The 27,987-nt window shown below is 33.8% G+C and overlaps 5 protein-coding genes and 1 long non-coding RNA gene across 9 annotated transcripts; 1 reads left to right on the top strand and 5 right to left on the bottom strand.

The window, feature by feature from the left end:
• Window positions 1-167: 167 nt before the first annotated feature.
• Window positions 168-2,009, bottom strand: LOC141679317 (large ribosomal RNA subunit accumulation protein YCED homolog 2, chloroplastic). Its single transcript, XM_074485821.1, has 7 exons — window positions 1,766-2,009; window positions 1,421-1,603; window positions 1,230-1,319; window positions 943-1,029; window positions 748-828; window positions 601-646; window positions 168-518 (listed from the first exon to the last, which is right to left on the bottom strand). The coding sequence occupies exons 1-7, from the start codon at window positions 1,913-1,915 to the stop codon at window positions 442-444; spliced, it is 714 nt and encodes a 237-aa protein (XP_074341922.1). The 5' UTR covers window positions 1,916-2,009; the 3' UTR covers window positions 168-441.
• Window positions 2,010-2,295: 286 nt separating this feature from the next.
• On the bottom strand, window positions 2,296-6,207 carry LOC141724492 (protein S-acyltransferase 11-like). Of its 2 annotated transcripts, none has more exons than XM_074526656.1 (4): window positions 5,954-6,207; window positions 4,576-4,798; window positions 3,408-3,706; window positions 2,296-2,946 (listed from the first exon to the last, which is right to left on the bottom strand). In XM_074526656.1, exons 1-4 carry the CDS (start codon window positions 6,023-6,025, stop codon window positions 2,446-2,448), a joined length of 1,095 nt encoding a protein of 364 aa, XP_074382757.1. In that variant the 5' UTR covers window positions 6,026-6,207; the 3' UTR covers window positions 2,296-2,445. The 2 variants fall into 2 exon arrangements, with proteins under 2 accessions (XP_074382757.1, XP_074382765.1); XM_074526664.1 differs by having other exon boundaries at window positions 3,408-3,586.
• Window positions 6,208-6,574: 367 nt separating this feature from the next.
• On the bottom strand, window positions 6,575-10,400 carry LOC141679306 (anamorsin homolog). Of its 2 annotated transcripts, none has more exons than XM_074485810.1 (8): window positions 10,356-10,400; window positions 8,555-8,699; window positions 8,074-8,231; window positions 7,900-8,004; window positions 7,620-7,779; window positions 7,287-7,423; window positions 7,115-7,189; window positions 6,575-6,976 (listed from the first exon to the last, which is right to left on the bottom strand). In XM_074485810.1, exons 1-8 carry the CDS (start codon window positions 10,356-10,358, stop codon window positions 6,938-6,940), a joined length of 822 nt encoding a protein of 273 aa, XP_074341911.1. In that variant the 5' UTR covers window positions 10,359-10,400; the 3' UTR covers window positions 6,575-6,937. The 2 variants fall into 2 exon arrangements, with proteins under 2 accessions (XP_074341911.1, XP_074341916.1); XM_074485815.1 differs by having other exon boundaries at window positions 8,077-8,231.
• A 1,860-nt stretch (window positions 10,401-12,260) lies between these two features.
• LOC141724486 (uncharacterized) lies at window positions 12,261-13,227 on the top strand. The gene is made up of 3 exons (XR_012576716.1): window positions 12,261-12,404; window positions 12,489-12,665; window positions 12,795-13,227. It is a non-coding gene; the product is annotated as an uncharacterized LOC141724486 (long non-coding RNA).
• A 616-nt stretch (window positions 13,228-13,843) lies between these two features.
• On the bottom strand, window positions 13,844-17,839 carry LOC141679294 (delta(24)-sterol reductase). Of its 2 annotated transcripts, none has more exons than XM_074485803.1 (3): window positions 17,769-17,839; window positions 14,920-16,190; window positions 13,844-14,440 (listed from the first exon to the last, which is right to left on the bottom strand). In XM_074485803.1, exons 2-3 carry the CDS (start codon window positions 16,165-16,167, stop codon window positions 13,985-13,987), a joined length of 1,704 nt encoding a protein of 567 aa, XP_074341904.1. In that variant the 5' UTR covers window positions 16,168-16,190; window positions 17,769-17,839; the 3' UTR covers window positions 13,844-13,984. The 2 variants fall into 2 exon arrangements, with proteins under 2 accessions (XP_074341904.1, XP_074341898.1); XM_074485797.1 differs by having other exon boundaries at window positions 14,920-16,193; window positions 17,769-17,835.
• A 3,059-nt stretch (window positions 17,840-20,898) lies between these two features.
• On the bottom strand, window positions 20,899-24,973 carry LOC141679286 (transcription initiation factor TFIID subunit 15-like). Its single transcript, XM_074485791.1, has 8 exons — window positions 24,838-24,973; window positions 23,637-23,776; window positions 23,183-23,547; window positions 22,879-23,070; window positions 22,633-22,716; window positions 21,839-21,917; window positions 21,634-21,760; window positions 20,899-21,385 (listed from the first exon to the last, which is right to left on the bottom strand). Exons 2-8 carry the CDS (start codon window positions 23,754-23,756, stop codon window positions 21,153-21,155), a joined length of 1,200 nt encoding a protein of 399 aa, XP_074341892.1. The 5' UTR covers window positions 23,757-23,776; window positions 24,838-24,973; the 3' UTR covers window positions 20,899-21,152.
• Window positions 24,974-27,987: the final 3,014 nt, after the last annotated feature.

Genomic DNA, 27,987 nt, shown 5'->3' with positions numbered 1-27,987 from the left:
CTTTAGAGTACCCCGAGCCCTCGACCAAGGTCCTAAAGTCTGGGAAAAGGAAGCAGAAGACAATCGAGTATTTTCAGGTCAGCAAGTAGCAGCAGGACAGGACAATTCTGATGGTTAACCTATATAAATCTCGTAGTTCACACGAAATAGTATTGACAAAAGCCAGGAACAGAATTGGCACACCAACAGATTTGTAATTTATCTTATCATGTAGTTTTATTACATCCAAGCTTATATATATTTGTTCTATGCAGTCCTCCCAGTACATCAAATTTGTGATAGAAGGTGAAACTCTGTCTAGTTCAATACAACATCTAGGCTCATACTTATTGTTCTGGTTCTTTCGATAGATTTATATTTACACAGCACATCAAGTGTTGATCAAGATGCTGGTTCAGTCTGAAGAGCTCCTTGTGTCATGAAATTCTCGTTTTGAATGTGTCATGAATATGCTTTTCGCAACTCCAGTAACCTTGACCACCTCTTATCTATTGAAGCAGAATTTTGCTTGTTAATATCTGCAAATGTATGGGATAAGTCTGTTAGCTGAATAAGGTATTTTATGGTTTTTTTCAATACGAGTACAATTAATATTCTTACGGATTAATTTTGGTTCAGCTTTCTTGCACAACTCTGAACATGTTTCCTGCAGATGCATTGTAAGTCTGTTAGATACTCTCAACATGCAGAAACCTAGAACCAATTCTCGATTTGTATGTTTTTAGGAAGTTAAAAGCCTTCTTATACTTCTACTGAGGTTGTCAGCCTGATCGTGTCTTGCACTAATGTATCGAGGTCAGCTTCACATCCAGGGTTAACATAGATCACCTGTAGAATACAAAATGTTAGTTCTTTTTTATTTCAGTTGTATCATCTGCAAAGTAGAAGTGAGTGTTATGCATGTGTTTGTTGTATGTGTTAATATAGAGCTCGGAGACTTAATGATGGATCATCTCCTCCAATTTCCGGAATAGTTGAGCTGTTGTCTCTGCTTGATGGCAAAACCCACACATTGAAGTTTGTATCAATCTGAAAGAGCATAAAAAGTCATGAATAGATATTCATTCCTAGTGTTTCTTGTTCATAGGGCAGGGTTTAAGAGGATCAGATGTATGCAGTAACAACACATAGCATATGTGATGAGCTAAAAAACAGGACCAAAAGCATGAAAATTACTAAACTTTAGTCATTTCAGGAACACTGATAATTACTCTCAAGTACACAAATACCTCTCTGCAGTATGGGAGGCAGCAATTGCAGCATTTTCTGGTAAAGTTGGTACTGATCCTTCCATCCACTGAGAGCCCGAAACCGGCATGCTGTGAAAATTAATCATTGTTGATCAATCTCACAATTATGCAGAAAGTATAAATTGAAAAAATAAAATGAAGAGCAAAAATAAATATAAAGAGGGGATGACCTTGTCAACACAGAGAGAAATAGAAACATTTGCTTCTCCATTGCCATCTTCAGCTAAATCTTGCAACTGAAGGTCTCTTAGTGAAAAATTGTATTCAGTGTTCCACTTCCCCTGCCATCTACCTTCTGCTGTTGAGATTTTGATCAGATGTCTTGGCACTCTCTGCTGATTCTTCTTGCTTATCTTCATATTATATAATACAATCAAATAAAATTACATGCAATAAAGAGCTTAAAAGTATTTTCCTTGTGCACTGCTGATATTAATGCATCAAACCCTCGAAACATGCGCTGCTATACTAATAATGTTTGCTTCTTTCTGTGTGTGTGTTGAGTAAAGCCTTACCAATGGAAATTCATCTCTTTTGATAGAGGCCTTGATTCTGGAGGTTTGGCAAAGCAACTGTAGAGTTTTGGCCTCTGTAGGATACAAGCTTTTCGGAATTATGTTCATGCTTTTCGATGAGATGATCCAATGCCTAGCTGCTTCTGCCATTTCTTTCTCTTCCTCCCTGTGGTAGCTAACCTTATCTTCAACTTACAGGACTTGATAAGTGTGGGACAATGAGGTTCACAAATTGCTTCCTTGAAAAGTTGTAATGCTTTTATTATCAGTATATTTTTACTTCTTTTTTTCCCTTCTTTTTCAATTAACCCATATTTCCTCAGCAAAACATAGTCAGATTATACTTAACAAAAATAAAATATAGACATCATCAAGTAAATTTTTGCTTATGTTTGTTTAGATTTTTTTTTAATACAATTGTGGTGATGAATTTTTAGTCAGTGCTAATCATGAACAAGGAGTTAAAAATTCAAAACATGATTTTGAACAGATTATAAAACATTAGACAGTAAATAGAGCATAGATCAAACTAGGCAAAATTGGATACTAAATTCTTTCTATTTCTACATTGTGTTAGAATCTCACTTTATACAACACTGGTAAAGTATACACATGCATTTGATAGCATAGCTACTTTGAAAATTTACACCTTGATTGAAACCAGCATCCTTGTTCCAGTTTCATTTCTTGTGGCTCTTTCTGAGACTCCAAAAACATGGGAGAAATTTTGATGCAGAAGATGGGCAATCAAAGAAACGAAAAAGATTCCGAACATCTTTTTCTCCAACCCTACTACTGATTCCTTCCTCAACCCCTTGTGATATTAGATGATTTAAGTATGTTTTTCCCTCGTATATGTAGTACAATTGTTGAAATAGAAGAACAGCTAATCCAATTCCGACAAAGATACTAGCAATTAATAGGTACAGAAGCACAGCTCCTTCTACGGATAAAAGCATTATAGAGCTGGAGAAAGCAAAAATAATTTCCTTTAATAACGCTATAACCCGATCAATACTAGCCAAGTCATTCAGAAAAGCTGGAGGCATAGGTCTTATTGGCGGCCAGATTTGGGTTGCTGCATAACCAGATATGATGGAGACATAAATAGTACCCGTCAATGCTGAAATGAGGAAGAAAATAAAATTTCGATGATTTGCAGCCCCAACACAGTTGCCAATCTGATACAAGTCAAGTAGCTAGCATTACTACAGAGACCTTAATGTAAAAACTGGTAGAAGTACAACAATATCGGGGAAAAAGAAAAAAAGGATTAACAAATAAACTTCTCCTCGTCTAAAATTATCATGCTAACAGTTTTAACAGTATATTCTTGCGTATTAAAATAGAGCTGTGAATAGAAAAACCCGGATAGGAATCAAATATATAAAAAGCGAGCCAGGTTCACAACTTATGGTAACCACATAACTGCAAATCATCAGGTAGCTGACTACTATGCCTCTCTAGATGCTGATTCATTTCAATGTGTATAGTTAGATGACTAGAAAGTTCTACACTCATAGAATTAACATATTTTTATGTGCTGTTCTTTACACTCATAGAATGATGTTGGACAAGATCATGAATTACTAGTTGAAAACATATAATTCTCCGGGATGCACAGTAAGCAGTAGACACTTACGAAAGGACAGTGATGATCCATGTCCAGGACGCACATTTGGCATGAACGGCAGTGGTGAGTCCTTGGAGACTTTGGCTTTTTACAATAGAGACAGTATGTATAATTTTCAAGACCCCCTCTTCCTACCACCGAGTAGCTACCCCATAATATAAGTGGTGGAGCGCCAGGAGACCGGAATGCTGCTAGGCAATAAGTGGAAATGGTGGTTATAGCCAATACTATCGAGATGCTAACATGGGTAGCCCCACAAATATAGCTGATAGAAAAAGCTACTGGATATATTGCGCAGATAACTCCACCTGTATGATGTAGTTCAGAATTGCATGTTATTCAGAACAGGGGAAGATATGTTCATGGTAGAATGAAGTACAGAAAAAATCCAAATATGTGACTATTCTTAAAAAAGGCAAATTAAAACTTTGAGAAGATTAAAAAAATAAGAGGAAATAAATCAAAGAAATGACAGCTTCGTTATTAAACTGACCCTCAAGTTTTAATCGTGTCACTGAACCAAAAAAAATAATTGCAAGTTAATGACTACATAATGAGCACTCATGATAGCTGCACAAAGAAATCTGTTCAGAACCTTGTAATCCTTTTAACTTTCAACTGTCATCACCAGATTGCCGGAAAGTTAAAAGGGTTAGGTCAACGATCAGACAGAATCAGTAATTGAGCGACAGTCACCTTATACTCAGAAACTGAGAAAAGAGGACAACAAGAGCGGTAAAGGAAGACGAAGAGATCAAAAATTGAAGCAGAAGATGAACATACATTTGACTGAAACAGACAGAAGCATTACTTAAATCATGTATGCATATTTCTCCTCATTTGTACTTCTATTGGTTGAGCTTGTACAACTCATCTTTATAATGCAGTCTGCACCTAATTTTATCTCTGTTGTTGGGTTCTTTCTCTTAAATGTTCACTTCTACTTTCTCTTTAATTTGACAATCTACATGGCCTAAATCAAAAACATATAAAAGATTTAGCTGGGCAGGGTAAGAATTGGAATACATAGATATATTCCAATTGGAATATATGTAATATATTCCAATTATATTACATATAATTGGAAATCAGTAACAGTACAACAGAAAATTAAAATATATAGTAACGCAACACTTTGCGTATGTTCCAATTGGATGTTGAAATTATATAGGCTTACATATCATCAAGAGCATGAACACTGAGAGGATACCAACAAAGCATCGATCACGTACATGTCTCCACCACAAGTAATTTCTTTCAATTTTAGATGCATTTCGATTAGTTATAGCTCCACACCAGCCACATATGAAAGCAGGTTCGTAAGGGGAAACAGTAAGGTGAAGGCCACAGCCCCAGCAGGTTACATCAAAATCCTCACTTACAGATGTTACATGTTCCTCCTACATGAAAACATATCAGTAAGATGGCGTGCAGGGAATATACAGGACCCCTTAAACCTTGCAGTTAGACAATCACTTAAGAATCACAACTGTGGTTGCAACATAATACTTTTTTGCACAAGACTACAAAACCGGCTGTGGTAGAGTTGCATTAATATCTACAGATATTAAAAAACACAGACACCTGTCGCACTAGACCTGTTTTTCCTACAAGTGTATTGCTTTTAAGCAACTAAGTGTTCAGAGGTCTGAGCTACACTTTCAGATCCAATCCCTTTGTTGATGTTCAACAAAGCTGACTTGGAAAGGAGGCAAAGGGAATAATGTTTGCAGTTCAAAAGTAAGAATACGTTTAATCTAGTATTGCAGGTTTTTAAAATAAAACATAACTTAAATCATCCTTGTAGATTTTCTGAATATTAAGTTTCATAATTATCTGTGTTTCAAGCACTTTGGCGGGTTCTTGTATTCCTACTGGTCTCACATTAAAACGACAACTGATTTTGCATTTGACGATAGTAGAAGTCCTAAATTGACTTCCCATGCAGTCAGTACACACAACATAAGACTTCTACATAATCAAACGATGGAGCTACTGCATCAAAATTATCCAAGCTTGGAAAAATTGAGGTAGATGGTAATTCTCTTATCATCCCTTAGCTTATATAGCCTATATTCATGGTAACAAGAAGTTAAGGGTTTGAGTCGCATCAGTGGAGGCCTCGACTTATAGCCTACTTCCTACCTCCACTATTTTTAAAAGTTACGGGCACAAGGCCTGGTGCAGGCTTCGATGACAAGAGGCTGATGATTCAAGTCTAGTGGAGGCATGCCTAGAGATTAAGGGTTCGAGTCTAACATAAGAGCGTAAATGCATGATTACTCAGATTCCTGCCAATGACATTTCTCAGAAGGAAGAAAAAAACTCTCCATACCAAATGCAAAGAATGCACAAACATTAACAAAAAACCTGAAATTTATGGCTTTGAAACAAGAAACATAACTCATAGTTGGTAGCAGAAAAATGTTAAAGAGCAATATTATGAAACTATCAACAAAATGATTGCATGCATGGTTTATATATGTGTATGTTATTAAAAACACCATTTCAAGAAATAATCATACAATCTTTTATAAATAACATATATAGTAAACCTTAGAGGGTTCTTCAGGAGATTCACCGGAGGATTGTGAAGAATCTGCGTTTGGGGAACCTGTGAAATCCATTTGATTATGATTTTTATAGAAGCTCTCTATATATATTTCATCAATAAAACCAAGAAAACGAACAAACAAATGGTCAAAGACAAGCAAGAAGTTTCAGGGCAAATCCTGGTCCTGGCAAGGCTAAGATATTTCCATTTTGTAAAAAAGGGTGAAAAAGATGCACATTTAGTCTGTGTTCTTTCTCATCATTTCTAACGTTGTCATTTGTTCCCAAATTGATTAATAATTTCATAAAATATTGTGTAAATACACAATATTCCTTTTATGTTCACTATAATTATGATTGGTAATTCCCATTTGGATATACAAAATCAATAAAATTTTATAAACAGAAATTCCAAAAGAAAATATTGTTTACTAAACAAGACAAAATCTTTTAAAACTTAGTTATAAAGATTTTAATTTTTTTACATGTATACACATATATTTTTAAAATTGCATATCCAAAATTCCACCCACATTTTTTTTACTAAATCTCAAACTCCTGCCCTTGAATTAATATATTAACAGAACTTAAACTTCAATAGAACCAATGCAAAGAAGTATCAGTGAAGCCATGACAGTCGATCAACTGTAAAATGTGCATTAATCCATCGAGGTTACTCAGTCATTTAATATTTCCGTCTTAGTTCGTAGCAGAGAGGCAGAGCTTCAGTTTTTTTCTATGCTTTACAAGATAGCCAAAGCATCCTTAAAACAGATCTAAAGAAAATTAACAAAACAATTAATTGGCTCGTAATACTTTGCAAAGTTAAAAGTTGATTATCGTCAAAAAACCAGCTAGGAACAGCCCCATAACTAAGCAGCATCCCTACAAGAACAAAAACCGCTTTCCATACAAGTCAATACCCCCAAGAACAAGCACAACTTATCACCAAAGGGTATTTATCATTTAAACCACCAGCTATGAACTTAGATGTCAGCTGCAAGAAAATTTCCAGATAGTGCTACCTGCAAGATATAAACATATTGAATAATCTTGACTGAATTAAAGCATATCAAGTGACTATAAGTTAAAAACAATGGTTCTTAAATTCGTTCTTAAACAATGTTTTGATAATATGAAATCAAAGTGATATTATGACTCACCTTCTCTCCAAGTTTGAATGGAGGTAGACCTTTGTACGGGCATGTACCGCACCGGAAAGCATCACCAAGCCCACACTAAAGTTGTAGATCAGATTTATAGAGATCAACAAGTGACAACTGACAAACAAATAATTGTATAATTGACTAAGATATGAAAATAAAAAATGCATACACTGCCACAAGCTGATTGAGGATTATCCAGCTTGTCCATAGTTGGCCCTAACTTTTGTACTTTTTCTTCTGCCTCGGCCCGTCCACAACTGCAGTTTTTACAAGCTTTCCTTGTGTTGCTGACTTCGCAGTCACCAACTGCAAACACAAAAAAATGTGAGCTCATAAAAATGATACACTCTGCAGGTGTCAGGAGGTGCACTTTAACCTCTTATAAGAGGTAAATAAGTACCTCTCTAGGTATTTGTAAGCCTTTAACATGTCTTAGAAAAGGAAAAAAGAGCACAACCAAACACCTAACACACTAAGGTTTAAACAATCTTGTTCGTCCTACCAGGTGGGATCAGTGGTTTCTTTAAATCATCTTCAGATAAGAGACTATCCTCGTCAATAAGATCCGTATCATCATCAATTTCAAGCTTGGGCAAATTCGTTATCGCCTTCTTTATAGAGAAGGACGACCCAACCTTCCACGAAGGTCTCTTGGCCTTGATCTATTGAAAACAAATTTAGAATTTAAGCATGGTGATCTAATCTAGCGGAAAATATATGACTTAACATTATGTCAGCAAGAATTGGATCTGTCTTTCCACTTCAATGTATAAAGTACTCACTGTAATAGGCTGCAGAACCTCTGATGGTAGTGCTGATGTCATTGTACCAGTCTGCAAGTCAACAAAGCCCGCCACCAAAAGCTTTCCTTGTAGGTTAGAAGTTGCCTGCAAAGAATGGAAATATGATCAACAAAACAAATTCGCCAAGTTAGAGACGAAAAATCAGTACCTTACCACCTGGTCAAAGGTAGATTGTGAAGTCCGGAAGAGGATCTGTCCACCAGGTTTCAGAACTCTTGAGAACTCATCCAATAATTTTTTATCAAGAAAATCCAATGAACGGCAGATACAAACGACAATATCCACAGACGAAGGATCCACAGGCAAGGAGCCTGCAATTCATACACATTGCAATCATTAGCCATACTCCCTACCACACTCAGGATACTAATTTTAAAAAATATTGAAAAGCAACAATAGATTTCTTTAGAGATCTAGTGTGGGAGGCTACGCATCAGTCAGGTGACTTAAAGCCACATTAGTACAAGCATAGAACTGAAGAAGGAAATTGTAAGCCACTAGGCACCTTAGTATCAGAAATTTCAACCAACACCAATTTTGTAAAGGAACTAAGAGTAGATGATTTCATACAATAAAACTTGACTAACTGAAAGATAAATGAGAATTTAATTCAGGTAAGAGAGTGTTGGCACACCTATTAATGCAGCTTGAGTAATCACTAAAGGATCGGTTTGTTCCTTTCCTTCTTTCTTAATCTCCTTGATCACATTGAGTACCGCACTAATAGGCAGAACTGCATGATCTGTAAGCGCCAACACATTATCCCGAATCATTGTGTCCTAGAAAATTGAAAAAAGCAGCAACGTAAGTATATCTAAACTCATTAGCACTTGTATGAATGCATATGATGACAAATTTTCATAATAGTATTCAGGAAAATACAAAGACAAATACATGAATTAATTCAAAGTACTTGGTAGTGACTAGTGATGGCCTTCAGTGTATCTATATAATGCGGTAAAAAAGATCATTCACGACAATTTGTTTTTGGACCTGAATAATTCAAGAATGTGGTATTTTTCTTATATTTTCAAAAAATAAAACTAATGTGGGATTTTTTCCACTAGTGAGGCACTCAAACCTTTCAGTTCTTTGTAAGTTACAAAAAAGATGCAAAGCTACTTGCATGATATATTCTACCTTTGGCTCCACTTGAAAGTTAAAAATCGCTCTAAATTTGGCACCAAAATTTTTCCAAAAACCACAACACAGAATCTACAAACTTAAAAAAAACAATGTAATTTAAGTTTCAAGTTCATTTTTTCGAAAACAATTTTCGACTTGTCATTCACCATATCATTCATTAACCCCATTTATCCACCGTAACAATCTACCGACATAAACATCCCAAAATCCAGCACGTTTCCCCATAACAAGTTTCAGCACATTATTTACATCATCCACTAAACTAAACAGAAACAACAATATTAGAATTGGTACTATATTATATAGATAAATCACCACAATTCGCATTCACTCCTCTATTTTATTCATCCTTAAGCTCAATCCCACCAAATCAAATAATAATCGCTCATTCCTAGTTCTTAACCCATTCCCAAATCTCACGTTATCAAATTTCCGCTCCTCCCTCCACCTCTACTTATACCTATCCCATTCAACCCAACCAAACCAAATTATTATCATAACCTCAATACAATAATATTCAATAAATAAAAAACCTCGTCAAATCAATAGTTTTCTCCCGTCCCCACATAATAAATACCGCACATTATAATCCCAATTATTAAATAACCGCGTCAAACACATAATTTTCATGAAAAATATCAAATTGATCACTCATTTCATCTTTCATCCAAATATATTGAATATGTCATTACTTTCCAGTTTGACTCAATTTGGTTACTAATTTAAAATTTTGAATCAACTTAGTTATTAAAATGTTAAAATTTTGTATCAATTTAGTGATCGACATATGATTAATTTGATACAAAATTTTAAATTGATGATCAAAATTGACTCAAACTGCAAAATAATGACATACTGATATATTTGGACGAAACAAGTGATCAATTTATATTTTTTCCCAAAACCGCAAACTCAAACATCAAAAACCCTAACCAAAAAACTAAACTAACACAACATATACATACTTCTAATTCTCGAGAAACTCGAAAAAAACAAGACCTATCAAAAGATTCAAAACACACAAGCAACGGAGAACAAAACTAAAATTACGCAAAGCTAGGGGTTATAGAGTGCCATCAAGAGTCCATAAATCCAGTAACAAGCAACACTAATCAAACTGATTACAAACACGATATATACACACGCGTATATGAACATGAATATAAATTAACGAACTAATTAGTGATTAGTTACAGTTAAAACTGAAGCATCAAACCCTAACTTAAATTAATTTAATAAAAACAAGGGTTTATAAACTAGTGAGGAAATAAATTAAATTAGAGTATTACCATAATAATAGCCGAGTGAGATCGAAGAATTGAAATCTGGTTTGATTTATTTGTAATTTATTTATATTTATGTTAATTTTGTAGGGCTGTTTTTTTACCATATTACCCTTTTCCTTCTATGTAATTTTATATATTTCAGAGTTATATTAGGGGGTTTTTTAAAAAATAAATTTTTTTGAATATGTGTTGAATTTGTATATCTTCTAAAATGAAATAAGAAAATTCTGAAAATCAGTTTTTTATTATTTTCTAATTAAAAAAAACAGAAAACATCCCCACGCTCTGAACCTAATATAAAAAACCCTAAATCGGGACGTTCGGCTCTGTTTGGGATTGCTGTTAAAAATTGCTGTGCTGTTAGAAAAAGTGTTGCTGGAAAAAATGCTGTTGTAAAAATCAGATGACTGTTTGGTAATTTTTTTGATTCGTATATGTTTTGATGCAAAAAATTAAAAATAATTATGTTTTTGGTAAGGTTTGATGGTGAAATCAGTACCTGCTTCCCGCAACTGAAAATCAGCTTTTTCTAAAAGTATGGGGACATGCTTTCTCTAACAGCAGCTTTTAAGCCAAAAACACTTTTCAGAAAAGCAGCTTTTAAATTTTACCAAACAGTTTTTTAACTGCTTTTCAGCAAAAAGCTGTTGTTGCTGTCTGCAACAGCAATACCAAACACACCCGAAGTCTCTCAGTTCGGTGATTCTAATCTTGTCAGAACTAATAGGTAAGTTGCTTTCTAAGTTGTATATCTATCTATGTATATACAAATTGATGTATGTATCTAGGTACCTTAATTGTATGTGTGAGTGTGTGTGTGTTGAGCAAATCCTCTAATAGTTTTTTTTTTAATATTGTTTTGAATGAATTTGTTTGTCCTTAGGGCATGGCAAATCGAAAGCAAAAACACACCATCAAGCTGATCGGGAGTGCTCAGGTACATACACTATTTACTCTTGCCTTTGCTACTTGTGCGGTTTGGTTTGTAAGGAAAAAATCACACTGCCCGCACCTCTTTCGAGGATCCCCTCATAACTTAATACAGGATCCCCTGATAACTTAATACAGATACCTCATTAATTTTCTTATATCTGCATGGGGTGTCTCATATCTGCTGTTTTGACTTACAGAAATTCACTCTTGGAAGGTGCTCATTTCATATCAGGAAACGTAATGGGCGGATCCAAAATTTTGTTTTTGTATGAATATAGAGTATATTTTGGAAGACACCCTGATATTTTTATAAACATTTGGTCCCTGTCTATATGGATTGTAGCTTGAATGACTGTTCCTTGCTATTATTATGGTTTTGGCTAGCTTCATCAATATCACTCTTGCTATTATTAAGGTTATGCCTATCTTATATCGGGCAATTTTTATTTTTATGAACATGTTCAGCTTTTAGTTGCATATAACAATCAAAAGTTGGTCCCTATCTAATATTTTATTTTATATTATTTTGAATTTGTTCCAAGGGCATGACAAAGCGGAAGACGATGAAATATATATATATATATCATACTTTTGCCCCTGCTTAATCCTATCACTCCACTTAATTACCACAATTTGGTGTATACATTTTCTTATTAATTACCTCTAGAAAACAATCACCAGTATCTTATTTAAGTAATTAGTATCTTACCTTTTTTACCTGGCGGATCCGAAATTTGTTTTTTGATGAACACCGAGTATATTTTGGAAGACGTCCTTATAATTTTTTTAAAATAATTGATCGGGACATTTTTGTAAATTTCAAAAAAAATTATTGGTAAAAATGGTTAAATTTTATTTAGGGGGGCACGTGGCCCATGCCTCAACATCCCAGGCCCCTGGTAAACACAAACATCACTAACTGCAATTGCTTTAGGGCCACTTACGCATGTGTTTTTACTATATGTTTCTCTTTTTCTGCATCAGTTCATTCGCACCAGCCATGTGAAAAGTTCATTTTTTTCCTTATGGTCACATTAATCTCATTTTTGTTCGCTGCTGTTGTGAATTTCATAATATCGGTTAATAATTATCATGCACGCATCTCTCTAAGAATAAGCTGTAATGTTTTGTTTGGATTTAGTAAGCACTATGGCTTTAGTGAAGAGATTCGCCTCATATTTTGTATGATGTTCTGAATTCCAGGAATCCATACTCGGGAGGTGCTCTGCGGAGCAGCAAAGTGGGTCAGCAGACTTAATCGGGTGCAACGACGACCTCATTATTCTAATCTTACGTTGTCTTCCTAGCCGATCACTTACTCGATTCAAATCTGTTTCGAAACAATGGAATTCTCTCATCTCCGATCCTCGATCTGGCCTGGTATGCGTTTCTTCCGTTTTTCTTTTGGCACTTCGTCTTTTCCATTGTAAATTCCTTTCCGCTCATGCTCACTTTCACAAAAATACTTTCTATTATGTATTATTCATAAAAGCAATTTGAAAAGTTCAGGTTCGAAGTAGAAAACCAATGGGGTATTGGGTGAGTGTGAATCATGGTCCTTGGAAGTGGAAGTTCTCAAGGCGCCCGATGCTGGAGCAACTTCCATTGAAACGTGGACGTACTATGGGGATGGGGATGAACAACCGAGCGCGTTTTCCTAGAAAACAAATTTGGTCGAATAAATGTTACACCCCGCAACCCCGTTTCTATGTTACAGTTAAACCTCGATAAATGAATATCCTTGGTATCGTAATATTTTATTCATTAATTTCATTTATCGAGGAGAAAAATACATCATCTCTATTATGTTGGGACTGAGAAAAATTATTTATTTGAGGAGATTATTCGTTTATCAAATATTGAGAAACCAAGGTTCTCCTGTATAAAGAAATTGGTAGTTAAATATTTTTTTTTTTAACAATCCCTAATTAATATCTTGAAAATTTGGAATCCAACTAAGTTTTAAAAAGTTTATCTTTTTCTGCATTAGTTCATTTGCACCAGTCATGTGAAAAGTTCATTGTTTCCTTCCGGTCACATTAATCTCATTTTTGTTCGCTGCTGTTGTGAATTTCATAATATCGGTTAATAATTATCATGCACGCATCTCTCTGAGAATAAGCTGTAATGTTTATTTTTATTTAATAAGCACCGTGAATTATTTTAACTAATAACAATATTTATTTTTTGAGATCCTGTAACGTATGAATGGATCAATATTTATTGTTTGCTGCATACAATTTTGATACACCAATAAAAACAATCGCATTTTTTCTTTCACGTAAACACCTTATATATATTTTATTATTCTAGTCAACTTTATAGTCTATACATACAAAGGGTGAAACCTCTTTTTATTTATGGCACATAAATTTTTCGGGGCTGCTTGTGTTTGTTTGACACTTTTCGTACGTAGGCACGAAATGTTTTAAATAGTGCGTGATCAAATATGATCATATATAGCCTCATTTAAATCTGTCCAGAACTGGAATCAAATGTACAGAACAGCACCAGCAGCTTTAGCTTAAGTCTTGTAAGAACCAAGGGAAAACGATGGATATTCCAAATAGTTTTAATCTGACTAGTTAAGCAACAACCATAGCCAAAAATGTGCAAGAACTACAAACATTGGACGAACATTAAATGATAAAGGCCAGAAACAGATCTCATATGATCTGGCGAGAAAACCTACATAAAATTTAATCTACTGGCATGTCCACTTCTGCATAAGCGGTTTCAAGATGGGCTTGCTCGGCTTCCTGAACCTCTTTCTCAGTCTTCCTACCTTTCTTACACTTGTAGTACACGCTCATGAAGGTTCCGACAGCTCCATACTTCCTCCTGCACTGCTCATAAAGCCCAGCATCAAACATCTTCCAGAAACTCTTCTCATTGAGCTCTGACACGGCATACTGTGGCTGGAACCCATGGTTTTCAATCAACCAGCTCTCCAAGCGGCGCACAGCCTCTGCACCATCGAACTCCTCGCCCCTTAAGACGGGTCCAGGAGCGTAGTAGACTCCAACATCTGTGTACATCTGAGCATAGCTTGTGTCCCCCTGTCTTTGATGTAGCTCAAATCCCGGTTCAGGATATATCATCGTCTTGCAAGGTAACTTGTACAGCTTGTGTGGGCAGAGCCAAAGTGGATAGAGCTGTAATAAAGATAAAACCATTATCCTTTCGTGACTTGAACACCAGAAATACTAAACCCAGAACACTGAACTTGTCATGAAAGAACTTAAAAAATTACTGTACATTTATAATTCTTCCACTTCCAATTTTTAATTTTAATTTTGTTCTTATTAAGATGTTATACACATGGTCACTCTTAGTTGCACTTGCATATTAGGTTCTTTGAGACTCCACATTGTTATTTGTGGATTCCTTTAGTATTTCAAATATTCTCTTTTGGGAACACTTATCATAGATAAGTTTACATAAAGTTTTAACATCCAGTTAGCCATCATAACTGCACCAAGGCCTAAGATTATCATGCTCGGATATTGTAATTCAGTTCTTTCTTTCGGATTTTGTTTATGGCTTTGGTTGTATGCATTATTGGCCATATACAGATATTTCATAATAAATAATTGTATAATAAGGTATCTACACTAGTTAATAGGAAATTTACCTCCATTTCACGGTCAACAAACTCTAGAGCATCGCCAACCTTGTAAAGTGGAACAAGCATATCTTGAATGACATGCATTTCATGGTAATAGTTTCTGATAGCTTCACCTTGAGTAGCCTTCAGCAAAGAGACCTTGGGTGGCATCAACCAACCAAGGGTATACCTAAACCACCATTGATCACCAAATGGAAGGATGAGCTTTCCCTCCCAATACAAACATCTCGTGTGTCTGTGGTAGTATTCCCTGGTTGGAATGTACTCTACAAACTCTCCTTTCTTCAGTGCTGTCTCTGCATGCTGGTAGAACCATGGTTTAAACCACCAACCAACTTCGTTAATCTTATTGCCCTTCTTTTTAGCCTCTTCCTTTGAAGCATATCTTCCTGTCATGCAAACAGCTTCACAAGGATTGTAAATCATAGTCTCTACAAAGTCTGGCACCTTCTCATCATTATCCTGATCTCCATCCCTGGGTGCAAAAGAATCAATGTATCCTTGTGCCAGCTCTTTTAAGTTACCTTTGACTGGTGTATAGGTCAGCTTCATATATTCCTTTACGGGTATCAGCTTAATCTCAGCCGAGACAAGCAGGCCCAATGTCCCTTGTGACCACGGGATAGCGTAAAAAAGGTCAGAATATTCATTGTCCTTTGTGGCTCTTACAACCCGCCCGTCTGCTAGAACAATCTCATAGGCAACAACAGTGTCAGCAAAAAGGCCATACTTATGGGAGCTCCCCTCAATCCCATATCCATTAATGAGACCACCAACAGTCAGATCATCAAGCTCAGCAACAACAGCAAGGGCGAGATTCATCGGAACAGTGACCCTGGTGATCTGTCCCATATTGACAAGAGGTTCACATTTTGCAATCATTCTTTCTTGATCTATTTCAAGAATGTTCCTGAAAGCGGAAAGATCGACCTCAAAATGTCGAGCACGCTTGTAGTCAACATTCCGCATTCCAACAGCAATATAAGGTTTGCGGGCTGTGCAAACAAGACCGTCCTTTGATGGGTTTCTCTGTTTGAGGCGTTTCACAACTTTCTTAACATTCTCGTCATGTTCCTTCTGACGCTTCTCGAAGGACTTCCACTCTGATCTGACATCTCCAAGATAGGTAAGGAAGTACAATGTGAATGAGATAGGAAGGACGACAAAGATAACAATAATCCAACGGAAGTTGACAAAATAATCCACCCATATCTTCTTTCTTTTGGGGCGAAGTGGGGCCTCAAGATCTGACATTATGAAAGGCAGACGTCTCTATCCTGCTGTAACACAAAACAGAAAATTGTTAGGCAATCTATCTGGACACGGCAGATCTTATAATACCAAACATGTAAGTACAGCAGATCATATTTTGCTCAGTTGTTATCTCATATGAGTTACAAATCAGTAATAACATATTTGAAAAAACCTAAGAGTTAAGATCACCGATGTAAAATGTAGAGTGAAGATGACAACTATGTGGTACCGAGGAAGTTCAAGAGAAATCCAAGCGAGTTATATACTTTATAGAGAGGAAACAAGATTATATTTCAAGACAAGTTGCAAATATCCAATTATCAATCTTATGCATTACGGCACAGCGCATAGATTGCTACGAAAAGTAAGTTTGTGCAATTAGAACTGATATAGCACTATAGCGATATTAGCTTTTTGATATCATTAGGTTTACTTGTGATTGTGATTTATACACAAAGTCTTCAATTTAATAAATAAAAGATGAGCAGGTCATTCAAAGTTTATGAAAAACGTCCTGACATTGGTAAAACATACTTTTTCCGAGATCTTGCATCAAATAACAAATTTAAACCCAATTATGTGTACTTCTATATCTTGTCACTAGAAAATATACAGAGTATCATTTTGCTATTATTGAATGACTAAGATCTACTTTACAATGTGTATCAAAATACATCAGACTGGTCAAAAAAGCACTCCCAATTCAAAAACTAAAAATCTACAAAGCAAACAAGCAACAGGAAAACAACTGGCCACCATTGAATTCGAAATCATTAATATAATTTATAATTTATATCTAGTTACAAAATTTTAGACCCTGCTTAATTTTAGAATTTAGACACTACTTAATTAATTAGAATACATTTTTTGTTCATGGCCCCGCTAAATATTTCAATTTTTTTGGAGGTGACCCTCGCATCAGGACAGCTCAATTAGATCTAATTCAGTTCACATTCTAACAGATCTACAAGCAAAACATTAAAAAACACTTCAAAAAAAGCCACATAATATCAACAAAAAAATCATCGAAAAATGTTCAGTTGTACACTGATTCACATTAATAAATTTTACATAACACAAACACGTTATTGAACATTACATACACAACTTCTCCCGGAAACTAGTTCTCATGTGTGCACCGGCCAATATAACATGTATAATTTACGAGAAATCAAGGGTTCATACCAAATCAAAAGCAAGCATTAGTAAAATCTAATCACAATAACTTTAATCACACAAAAGAATTACTATAGATCAAAGATCAATATCACTTTACATTTCTAAATTAATTAATTAACAATAAAATTCACCACGAAACACATTAAAAAAATTTAAAAAACACCTAAAAACACATATACATGGTTCTTAATTCTGATAATATAGCTATCGCATATACAGTCTATATACATATCAGTTGCATAGGGGTTTGAGTAATATCATCATTCATCGGACAAATGTTGATATCAAACCAGGGGTACACGACACATACATGCATATACACACACGCGCAGAGAGAGACAGGGAGAGAGAGAGAGAGAATGCATACAGAGAGAGAGAGAGAGACGAGAGAGAGACAAGAGAGAGAGAGAGAGATGATATACCTTGGGGAGAGAGAAGTGGGGGGTTTAAGCTTGACTCAGTTAGAGCAGTGAACTACTTTGATCATTGATGTAGCATTTACGTATTTATATACAAAAATCAAATGAAAGGTATTGTATAATGTTACAAATTGCTCAAAAAACATATTTTTCTATCCAAAACTGTGAATAATATTATTATTACGGAATATTTTTGTTTCAAAAATTACCAATTTTATTGATTAATTACCGGATTAATCATTATAATATACGATTTTGAATTCAATTAATCATTTTATTCCGGTTAGACACGATTCATTCGATTAATTGATATAAAGTATTTCTACCCTTTGGTATTCCTGTTAAAAATTGTTGTGTTTTGTAAAAATTGTTCGTTAAAATTTTAATATGTACATGTTTATGTAAAATGTTATAAAAAATAATAACATTAATGAGGTTTGATGATAAAATCAACATTTATTACTGTAAAATCTGAAAAGTAATTTTTTTTGAAAAGGATGGGAGGCCTCATGTTTAGGCTGTTTAGGCTGAAAACATATTTTTTTGAATTTTATCAAAACAATTGTTTTATCTATTTTTCAATAAAAAAAGCTGTTGCGATCTACGAATCAATGTCAAAACACACCTTAGTTCTCATTCTCATTATTTATAATCAATGCTTTTCAGAAATTACAAGTTACTCCCTCTGTCCCGGTCAATTCTTTAAGTTTGGTTTGGGCACGAAAATTAAGAAATATGTATAAAATAGTGAAAAAGAGAAGAAAGAGTGGATGAAGTGACGGGACCCATTGATTTTTAATGTATAAAAGGTTAATAGTGGAGTAAAAATAGTGTGAAAATAAAGGAAAAATGAGAAAGTGATGAGACCCATTGACTATTTTAGGTAAGTTTTGAAATGGAAAAAATTGAATAGGATATATGAAAAAGAAAAATGTAAAAAAATGGTTGACGGAGAAGTATCATTTAAGAAAAAATACAAGCCATTAATATTTTTAAAATCATTGTATCGATTAACTGGATCATACGAGATCCAGGGGCCCACGAGAAAAAGATTCGCATTATGATGAAATTGAGCTGGAGGGTCACGTTCATGATCGACAGCCTATAAATCACGTGATGTCCCGACGAATTTCTATATTTTTTATTGTTATTGTTATGCTTATCAGATTTCAATTATTGGCTTTGGATCTGGTTTTTAAATTTACTTATTTTTCATTCGTCCCAAAAAACGTTACCTGTTTTGACTTTTTATAGGATTTATGTTACGCGATTGACTGTTAATTTACGTTTAATCTATATGACCAAATATAGTCATGAGTAATTTTATTGGATTCGTATTTATATGTACTTTAATATAATGAAATTTTTATATTTAATTATAATACAAAATTAAATATATTAAAAATTAAAAATGTACATCGACAAACGTGTACAGCACAAATGGAAAAAATATTTAGGAACGGAGGGAGTACTTTTTAATATATTACCCTATGAAGCTAATTGCACTCCAAATCATCATGTTCTTTTTTGCATAAAACAAGATAGGTCATTCGAGTTACGGTGTCACTGTTTATTTCTGGCTTTCTCAGTTTATTTCTCGTTTATCTCGTAAATATATATGTAATTTTTAAATTAAAAAAAATATCCCTAAATAAAGGGAGTTATATGAGTATGCAATATATATTATTGATAGAATTAGAATTTTTTTTAACTAATTTAAAAAATTACAGATATACATCTCGTGCGTTAACATTAAAAAACCTTTATACTCACCTAATTTAGGTGAATATGTATTTAAGAGCATCAAATTTTGTTAGATTTTCATGTTTTATAAGTTTTTTATTGAAAGTTTTAGTATGCGATCCAGATTTGATTGAGCAAACATCTTTTTCGGATCTGGTATTTCATGTGTCCATTTCTGTAGCTGTCATTGTCAATTTTTATCTTTATTTTTATGAATAAAAACAAATTAAAGTACAGAAAAATAATTCAAATATAAAAGGACATTCGTGATTTGAACGGACATTTTTTTCTAGGCAGTGCTACACTGACCAATTAACCACTGCACTCTACTACGTGTTACCTTTTTTGTGCTACGTTTAAATTCGGAACTAAATGATTTGTGACGTGATTTTATAAATGACGACGCTATATTTGGGATCAATTTTGTATCGATTTGGCACATTATTATTTTTATAAAAGATAATGGGTTATGTTTGTCTAGGAGTTTTGTTGAAATTTGGATCAGTTCAGAAAATTGAACCCATTGTCTTCAACAATTTTGATTCAAAAAATTTAAATTTGAATCGTTAAGTTATCCAAACTTCGATATACTTGACTCACTCCAAATGCAAATTTTGATTCAAATTTTATTTTACAGGTTATAATACATAAATATTATATTAAATCTCTTTATTCTTATATTTAATGTCTAAACATGATTAACTATTTATATTATATCTAATAAATTATAAAGTCAATGACAATTTCTTTTACTACACTTACAAATATTAAAATTATAGACTTAAATAGCTAAAAACATATTCATTTCATTAATGAACATCTAAAATATCATTAATATTCATTAAATAATCACAAATAAATTTTAAATCTAATAAACTAAAATTACAAAAATAATGAACCCATTATTTTTTATTAAAATAAATTTAAATCGGTGAATAATAGTGATCCAAATTCGGATCAATACTATTCAGTGATCTAAATTTGAATCATCATTTAGGTCGAGGAAAATTTAGGGTAATCAACTTCAGTGTAACTGCTAAAACTTTCAGAAGTCTGAAGTAATCACTTTATCAGTATATTTGTGAAGCTTACTTTGTGCTCAAGAAAAATACTCCCTCCGTTCCGCTGAATACCATTCCGCTGAATAGTTTACATATACTGTTTGCACATATTTTGAGATTTCAATAAAATATAGTTTCATAATGATTTTTTTTTAAAAAATAATAATAAAAATTTAAACATGAAACTTTTTTTCAGAATTTTTTTTAAAAAAATATTATGAAAGTATACTTTAACGAGCATTAAAAAACGTGCCGAAAAATAACGTAAACAATCCACTGAGGGCAGAGTATATTATAAAGGCGTGAAATTTAAAGGAATAACAGCTAACTCAATCAAAAATAAGTTGAATTTTAAGCAAAGTCGCGCCCACAAAAATGCCTGCAACCCCAGTTAATTCAGCAGAAATATCCAAGTTCCTCCATGAAAAATAGAAATCTATATGAAAAAGAAGACCTTTAGCCGCAAATAGAAATCACTCCGAGTTGGTAACAGTTTAAACATGCCAACATTTCTGCTAACACTAGCCAAAATATATAACTCCATTTGCGGTCTCTATCTTGATGAATTAAGGTCTCCACAACTTCAGTAACGGTGACGGTCCCTTTCTCGATCACGATCGCGCTCCCTGTCACGCCCATATTCTCTATCATTATCATAACCTCGGCCTCTGTCTCTTCCTCTGTCCCTCTCACGACTTCTGCTTCTGCGTCTATCTCTGTCGTCCAGTTCCCTAAGTTTGTTGGTGTCTCTCTCATCTCTTTCTCTTTCCCTGCCCCTGTCTCTGCTTCTTTCTCTCCTATCTCTGTCACTCATACCTGCCAAAAATAACATTTTATTAAAAAAATTTAAGATAAAACAACCTCCATAATAGCAATGAATAGTGTTAGTCACGCAAAAAACATATACATGATCGCTACATAATCAGAACCAAATCATCTAAAAATGCAATAGGAAAGATATGCAGTAACATTTACTCAAATTTTACAGCTCCACAGAACATACAAATTCCCAAAATGTGAAGGATCTTTACTATGAAAAAGGATCAGGACTGTTAAAGTGTTACCTAGCTCCTCAACCTCCCAGCCTGCACGCCCTGTACCAGGGAGCACCTGACCAGTTTCAGCTTGCTGCAATTTGGCACGGAACTTCTTCTTCAAATTGCCAAACTCATCATACATTTCACCATCATCCTGAAATTAAATCAGATAAAGTGACAATATGAAATAAAGAATACAACTTTGTCTTCTGGTAGCTCAAGTAAATCATACTTCTGCTTCCCGCCTACGGCGTCTAGTTTCCTCTATTTCTTCTTCATCAAGCTCTTTGTAACCTCCAGCACGACCACCCCTATGTCCAAGCAGTAAAGCAATGAATAAACTGAAGAACTTAATGCATCTGAACAGTATAGATAGCTCAACAACCAATTTTAACTTATACCATTGCACGGAAAATAGATGATACAGTCTTTAAGAGCACAAACTGAGCGGTTGGTTCAAACAAAAGCATGTAAGAAAATACTTCAAAAGTATATAGACACAATAGCTCTGTCGCAATACTTCAGATGTGAAATCCAAATATATACATGCTTGGTAGATTTAATTTACAAAGACTATATATACATATATATATATATATATATATATATATAGAGAGAGAGAGAGAGAGAGAGAGAGAGAGAGAGAGACTAATGATTTAAAGAGAATCAACTTAAGCCAAGAAACACACTTAATCATCATTCATCCGAAAATAACCTAATGATTGGAATCTCAACTGACATTTCTCATTTTTTATACTAGAAGGGCAATCTTGGTGGTGCAATATTTTAATAAAGTGGTATTTCACAATTTCAGCATCAATGAACCATTAACATATATTTCAGCATCTTCGCAAATTTTCTTTAATACCTTAATACACACATTCAAATTACAAGAGAAAACAAAACAAGAATCAAGGTTTAACAGCAGAAACATCTTCACATTTACCAAAAGTAAATTGAAACTTGCAAGGTCAACCTGTGGGATGTAAAAAGGAGCAATACTATATCAGTATAATTGTAAATTACCTGACACCACCCTCATTAGTACCAGGTTTATTAGTGTTGCAAACGTTACATTTGTTACGCTTTGCCCAGTTGATGTTGGCGCACCTGGAATGAAAATTTAAAGCACAAGACATTGAAACCAACTCTAAATGTAAATACATGTATGTAAATTGTTAACTGATGCTTCTTTACCATGAAGCACGATAAAAGGATAAAAGTGAAACAAAAAGTCCTGACTACATATGTTATAAAATAAAAACATCTTACATGGGGCAAGGCCAATCATTAGGACCAAAGAGACCTGTGGGAGCAGCTGCTCCCCGACCAGGGCCCCCAGATTCGGAGTTGCGCCCCCTTCCTCGACCACCACCACCTCCTCCTCCACCAAAGGCACCAGAAGGACGAGCACTTCCACAACGATTGCACACCCCACGAAACGCAAAATTCACATTGCCACAACTGGTATCAATAAATACATGACACACCATTCAGATGAGAATTTATCAATTCAAAAAAACATTGCTAATAGAAAGAACAAGAAAAAGCTGCTCACCAATGTCACATCACAGACCTTGTATTCGGACACGTCCAGTCCCCATCTTGTTGCCAAGCCTTTGCTGCAGGAACATCACCCCTTCCCCTACCTCTTCCACCACCCCCATTCCTATCAGTTGCACTCTCCTCGTGACCACCAAATTCACCACCTAAACTTATCTCTTCAGCAGGGACTGCAGCACTATATGAATTATCATCTTTTTTTGACTCAGCCATGAAAACTTTTATAGTTGCCCCATAAAAATCCTTATTGTTAAACCATTCAACAGCTGCTGATGCAGCATAAGGATCTTCATATGTCACTGTAGCATCTCCCTTTGGCTCATTAGTAACCTTATCTCGGTACAACCATATCTTCGGCTTACTAGTTCGCTTATCTCTCTACAACGCATAAAAAATAACACTATCACATCTTCTACAGCACAACAAATGTGTCCAAAACACAAAAAGAACCTAATCAAATAACATACCTTAATCACCCCAATAGTGCTAAAATGTGCATCTAACATTTTCTCATCCGTCCCGGGGGGCAAGTCACAAACATATACCGACCCATTCGACGGGGCTCCTTTACCAGAATAGCTTGCCATTTTGCTTCAATTTCATGAAACTATAACAAGAAAAAAACCCACTTAAACCAATTAGAAAACTTTATTCAGCTAAATAAAAAACAAATCAAATTCATATATTTAAGATCTTAATTGATAAAAAGATAGAAGCTTTAATGAAATTTCATTACTTCTTATCTACACTACACATGGACACTTCTAGTTAGCTAAAATCAAATGTAAATAAAAAACTGATATTTAAAATCCTGGTTAATAGAAAGATAGCAGCTTTAATAAAATTTCATGACTTCTTCTCTGCACTACAAATGGGTAATTCTAGTTAGCTAAAAACATATTTAAATAAAACCCGGATATTTAAAATCCTAGTTGACAAAAAGACAGCAGCTTTAATACACTTTCATAACTTCTTCTCTACACTACATATGGGTTAGTCTAATTAGCTAAATTAAATTTAAATAAAAACCCAATACTTAAGATCCTAGTTAATAAAAGATAGAATCTTTAATACAATTTCCTTACTTGTCTGCACTACAAAAGGGTAATTTTAATTAGCTATAATACGTCAGAAATTAAAAAAATGATCTTAATTGATAAAAAAGATAGTAGCTTCAACACAATTTCATAACTACTTGTCTAAAACTACAAAAGGGTATTCTAATTAGCCAAAATTACATCAAGATTATATATTTAAGATCTCAATTGATAAAAAGATGGCAGCTTTAATACAATTTCATACCTACTTATCCAACACTACAAAAGGGTAATTCTAATTAGCTAAAATTACATCAAAATTACATATTTAAGATCTTAATTGACAAAAAGATTGCAGCTTTAACAAAACACAATGGTATTTTTAATTAGCTAAAATCAAGATTAATCAAAAACATCAATTCAAGATCTTGAATGGTCAAAAAGATAGTAACTATCCTACAATTCCATCAAATCTTGAATACCATGAAAATCATTACAAGAAACACAATCAAAAGAACAGATTACAAAACTGAATTAGAATGAAACACATACAAACATATAGATATACACACATGATAGATACAGTTTTATATGAGATTGTAATGAAAGATGATGAAGAAAAGAGACTAACCAGAAGGTGGGAATTGTAAATCTTGGAGTTCGATTTTTTTTGCTGCAGCTCAATAATACTTTTTTTATTTATCTATATATATTTCGATGGAGCCCTAATCTACTGTATATCTGAAGAATTATTTCACTTTACAAACTTTTTTCTCCCTTTTTTCAGTTTTTTTGCCTCTATTTTTCTAAGTTATCCCTTTTTAAGTGTCTACATGTTAAATCTTAAAATAAATAACTTATAATTTAAAATAAATAAGTAATTTATAAGTAATTTATAAGTGATAAGTAAATAAACACTTATAAGTTATATAGGTGTTTGGATAATTTTACTTACAATTCATAATTTTTTTAACATAAATGAACTAAAATAATTAATTTTTAAATATAATTATCTCAATTCATAAATTTTAAATTCGATTAATATTTAAAACATATATTTTAAAATTAAAGTTAATAAAAAGGCGAAAAATCGAAATAAGTTGAGAAAAAGTACGTGTTTACTAACATTTCACTTATCAGCTTATAAGTTATAAATTCAACTTATAAATTGATTCGACAAACACTCATCGATAAGTTGTTACAAACTTATAAATCAGAAGTAACTTACAAGTAAGCACACAAAACTATGCACCTTTTTGTGACCTTCTCTAAACATTTTTTGTTTTCGATTTTTCAAATGCATAACAGGTACTGAGGTTATTAGGTCGCGGAATCGAGACTCGGCGTTCGAATATCTTTAAATCGAGTAGTTGAAAAAAGTTGATAGGTTGTGTATGTATATATATCAATGTATGTATTTTTAGGGTATTAAAAATACGTAATATAGGTTAATACAAAATTAATTCCATTCTTCAAATCAAATATTATTAAACAAGCTATTCATCTAATCTAATCCTCCTCCTCGAGTCACACTATAGAAAAAATGGCAAAATCAAGCCATAAGTAAAGATTAACATGACTGATATAAACTGATACTTTGTAATGACTGATTGGGTGAAATAATTTTGAACCGAATATATTTTACGCACTTGCGGAGGTTTAAAAAACATATACCTTTTTATTATTCAAAACAAGAAAAAGATTCTATATTTTTGTGGATAAATGTAAAATTTTAAATTTATAAATCAATTTAAAACATAAAAATCAAATAAAAAATCATTTTTTGGGGTAAATAAATAATAAAAAATTTTGTTTTTGAATAACAGAATATATAATAATTTGTGTTGTTGTTTTTAAAAAGAAATGAAATAAATTAAAGAAACAAAAAGAAAAAATGATTTAAGAAAAGGTTTTTATAATATAGAATGAAAAAGTTTGCTTGTATACAAAATATGTATATACGTACATAACAGTCGGCGAGGAGAGATGTAGAAGAAGAGAGAAGAAAGAATAGAGAGAAGAAAGAAATGAAGAAGAATATGAAGAACATATCTTAAATAGCCTTCGTAGCCGCTCAAATTTGTGATGGCCTTAACTCCGGGGTCAGGAGTTGACGTCATCAAACACAACAAAACAGAAATATAAACTACAAGATTATGATTATTATACTAACACGACCTCAAACCAAGATCTGATCCAGGTTCAAGCATTATTACAAACCACTTATTAAAGCCTAACTCACTAAACTTATTCAGCAACTCATCAGACCGTACATGGTCTGATACTAACTACCTCAAAGGAGCCAGGTCCAAAAGGGGCTGAGACACGGTTCCTCCAAGGCCTGAGGGGTCTTCTATCATATATATATATATATATCAAGTTGTAAGGGTGAGCATATAATCGCTCAGCAGTACCAACATATGAATATCAAAATGATAACAGTAAAGTAAACAGTTACAGGAACAGAACTATAAATTAACAGGAAACCGAATTATGTAAATCATTTCGAACAACAGTAAATACTCATCGTTAAAAGAAACTGGATATCACTGACTAGCATGCTCTTCATAAAACAAACGTAGTTGTGTGATGTGTCAATACCAGAGTCCAATTTTAGCATGCTATTCACATTTGTTATTCAACTGTATCAATCACTTATTCCCTCACGGGAATCGCAAAGCCAAATCAGATATGTAATGAATATGTGAAGACAATTGATCAGGCTATCAACACCAGACGGCTCCAACTGCCATCCCATACACCTGTTCCGGAACTCAAAGACTAGCTAGGTCTCTGACCTGCTGGACTAATCAGTTATGTAATGCGCGCAACCGAGTTAACCTCTTACGCAACCTCACCAGGCCACTCTGGACCCTAATTATCCCATATCTGATTGTTTTATCCAGTTTTCAAAACACTTGTACCTATCTCATTTTAAAAACCGTTCATTTAACAGCACACGTAAAACTGGTTCACAAATCGTTTTCATTAGAGATAGGTACCTTTCGAAGTTACTTTTCCCCAAAACCGGTTGAAAACAATTATTTATAACTACTGGGGATATGCAACTTAAAACGTTTATGTTCATGTACGAGAATAAAACAACAGTTTATCCATATGTACTGAACCATAAAATAATGGTCAGGGGTACTTGCCTTGCAACGCTTTATAGAAACCCTAGGTAGCTTTTATGCTGACTTCGGTCCTTGCGAGACTCGACTGGGATCTACAGTAACTAAATACCCTAATTAGTTACACCGACATGCTTGATATCCTCGAATCCTAATTAACCCAATCCGATAACCCGACTCGTATAATGAATAATTATATACACATAATAATGTAATCAATATCCATATAAGGGTAAAACGCTTTATATTGTAAAGTATGCTTCTCGTATTTTAAAATAAATTTTAGAAAATTTTTGACAGAGACTCCTCTGTTTATAAGCCTACCCGTCGAAACATAATCGACGTCCAATTCTCAACAAAACACAATTCACAATTCGCATCTCGATACGACTCGTAACACAAACATTTATTTAGTTTCAAAAATAGTTTATACGAATCGTTTTATTTATTTTATATATTTAGGACTCAGAACGTATCATCACGGTCCACCGTTGACTCACCGAAGTTCATCGTCAACGGCGGTAAAATTTACGGGTACCTGATACATTTCGGGTTTCCAACGTAAATTCCACCGATTACGAATTAAATTTCCCGCACGAAATATTCATATCATGAATATTATTCAAAACAATTCCTGCAGAAATAATAAT

Source organism: Apium graveolens, chromosome 1, assembly GCF_009905375.1.
Source record: "Apium graveolens cultivar Ventura chromosome 1, ASM990537v1, whole genome shotgun sequence".
NCBI classification, from domain to species: domain Eukaryota; kingdom Viridiplantae; phylum Streptophyta; class Magnoliopsida; order Apiales; family Apiaceae; genus Apium; species Apium graveolens.
Note: the sequence above shows the minus strand (reverse complement) of the source record. Positions and strands in the feature narration are given on the sequence as shown.

What these genes read in the sequence shown, in the direction of transcription:
- LOC141679286 (XM_074485791.1), bottom strand. Translation starts at nt 23,756, where the DNA reads ATGGCAAGCTATTCTGGTAAAGGAGCCCCGTCGAATGGGTCGGTATAT. An exon ending in TGGACGTGTCCGAATACAAG is followed by an intron (nt 23,071 to 23,182) that starts GTCTGTGATGTG and finishes TATTGATACCAG; the next exon opens with TTGTGGCAATGTGAATTTTG. An exon ending in ACTAATGAGGGTGGTGTCAG is followed by an intron (nt 21,918 to 22,632) that starts GTAATTTACAAT and finishes GCTTGGACATAG; the next exon opens with GGGTGGTCGTGCTGGAGGTT.
- LOC141679294 (XM_074485803.1), bottom strand. Translation starts at nt 16,167, where the DNA reads ATGTCAGATCTTGAGGCCCCACTTCGCCCCAAAAGAAAGAAGATATGG. An exon ending in TTGTTGACCGTGAAATGGAG is followed by an intron (nt 14,441 to 14,919) that starts GTAAATTTCCTA and finishes TCTTTATTACAG; the next exon opens with CTCTATCCACTTTGGCTCTG.
- LOC141724492 (XM_074526656.1), bottom strand. Translation starts at nt 6,025, where the DNA reads ATGGATTTCACAGGTTCCCCAAACGCAGATTCTTCACAATCCTCCGGT. An exon ending in GTTCATGCTCTTGATGATAT is followed by an intron (nt 3,707 to 4,575) that starts GTAAGCCTATAT and finishes TACATCATACAG; the next exon opens with GTGGAGTTATCTGCGCAATA. An exon ending in TGGATCATCACTGTCCTTTC is followed by an intron (nt 2,947 to 3,407) that starts GTAAGTGTCTAC and finishes GACTTGTATCAG; the next exon opens with ATTGGCAACTGTGTTGGGGC.
- LOC141679306 (XM_074485810.1), bottom strand. An exon ending in TACTCAAGCTGCATTAATAG is followed by an intron (nt 8,232 to 8,554) that starts GTGTGCCAACAC and finishes TATGAATTGCAG; the next exon opens with GCTCCTTGCCTGTGGATCCT. An exon ending in AGGTTCTGCAGCCTATTACA is followed by an intron (nt 7,780 to 7,899) that starts GTGAGTACTTTA and finishes TGTTTTCAATAG; the next exon opens with ATCAAGGCCAAGAGACCTTC.
- LOC141679317 (XM_074485821.1), bottom strand. Translation starts at nt 1,915, where the DNA reads ATGGCAGAAGCAGCTAGGCATTGGATCATCTCATCGAAAAGCATGAAC. An exon ending in AAAGAGATGAATTTCCATTG is followed by an intron (nt 1,604 to 1,765) that starts GTAAGGCTTTAC and finishes TATAATATGAAG; the next exon opens with ATAAGCAAGAAGAATCAGCA. An exon ending in GCCTCCCATACTGCAGAGAG is followed by an intron (nt 1,030 to 1,229) that starts GTATTTGTGTAC and finishes ATGCTCTTTCAG; the next exon opens with ATTGATACAAACTTCAATGT.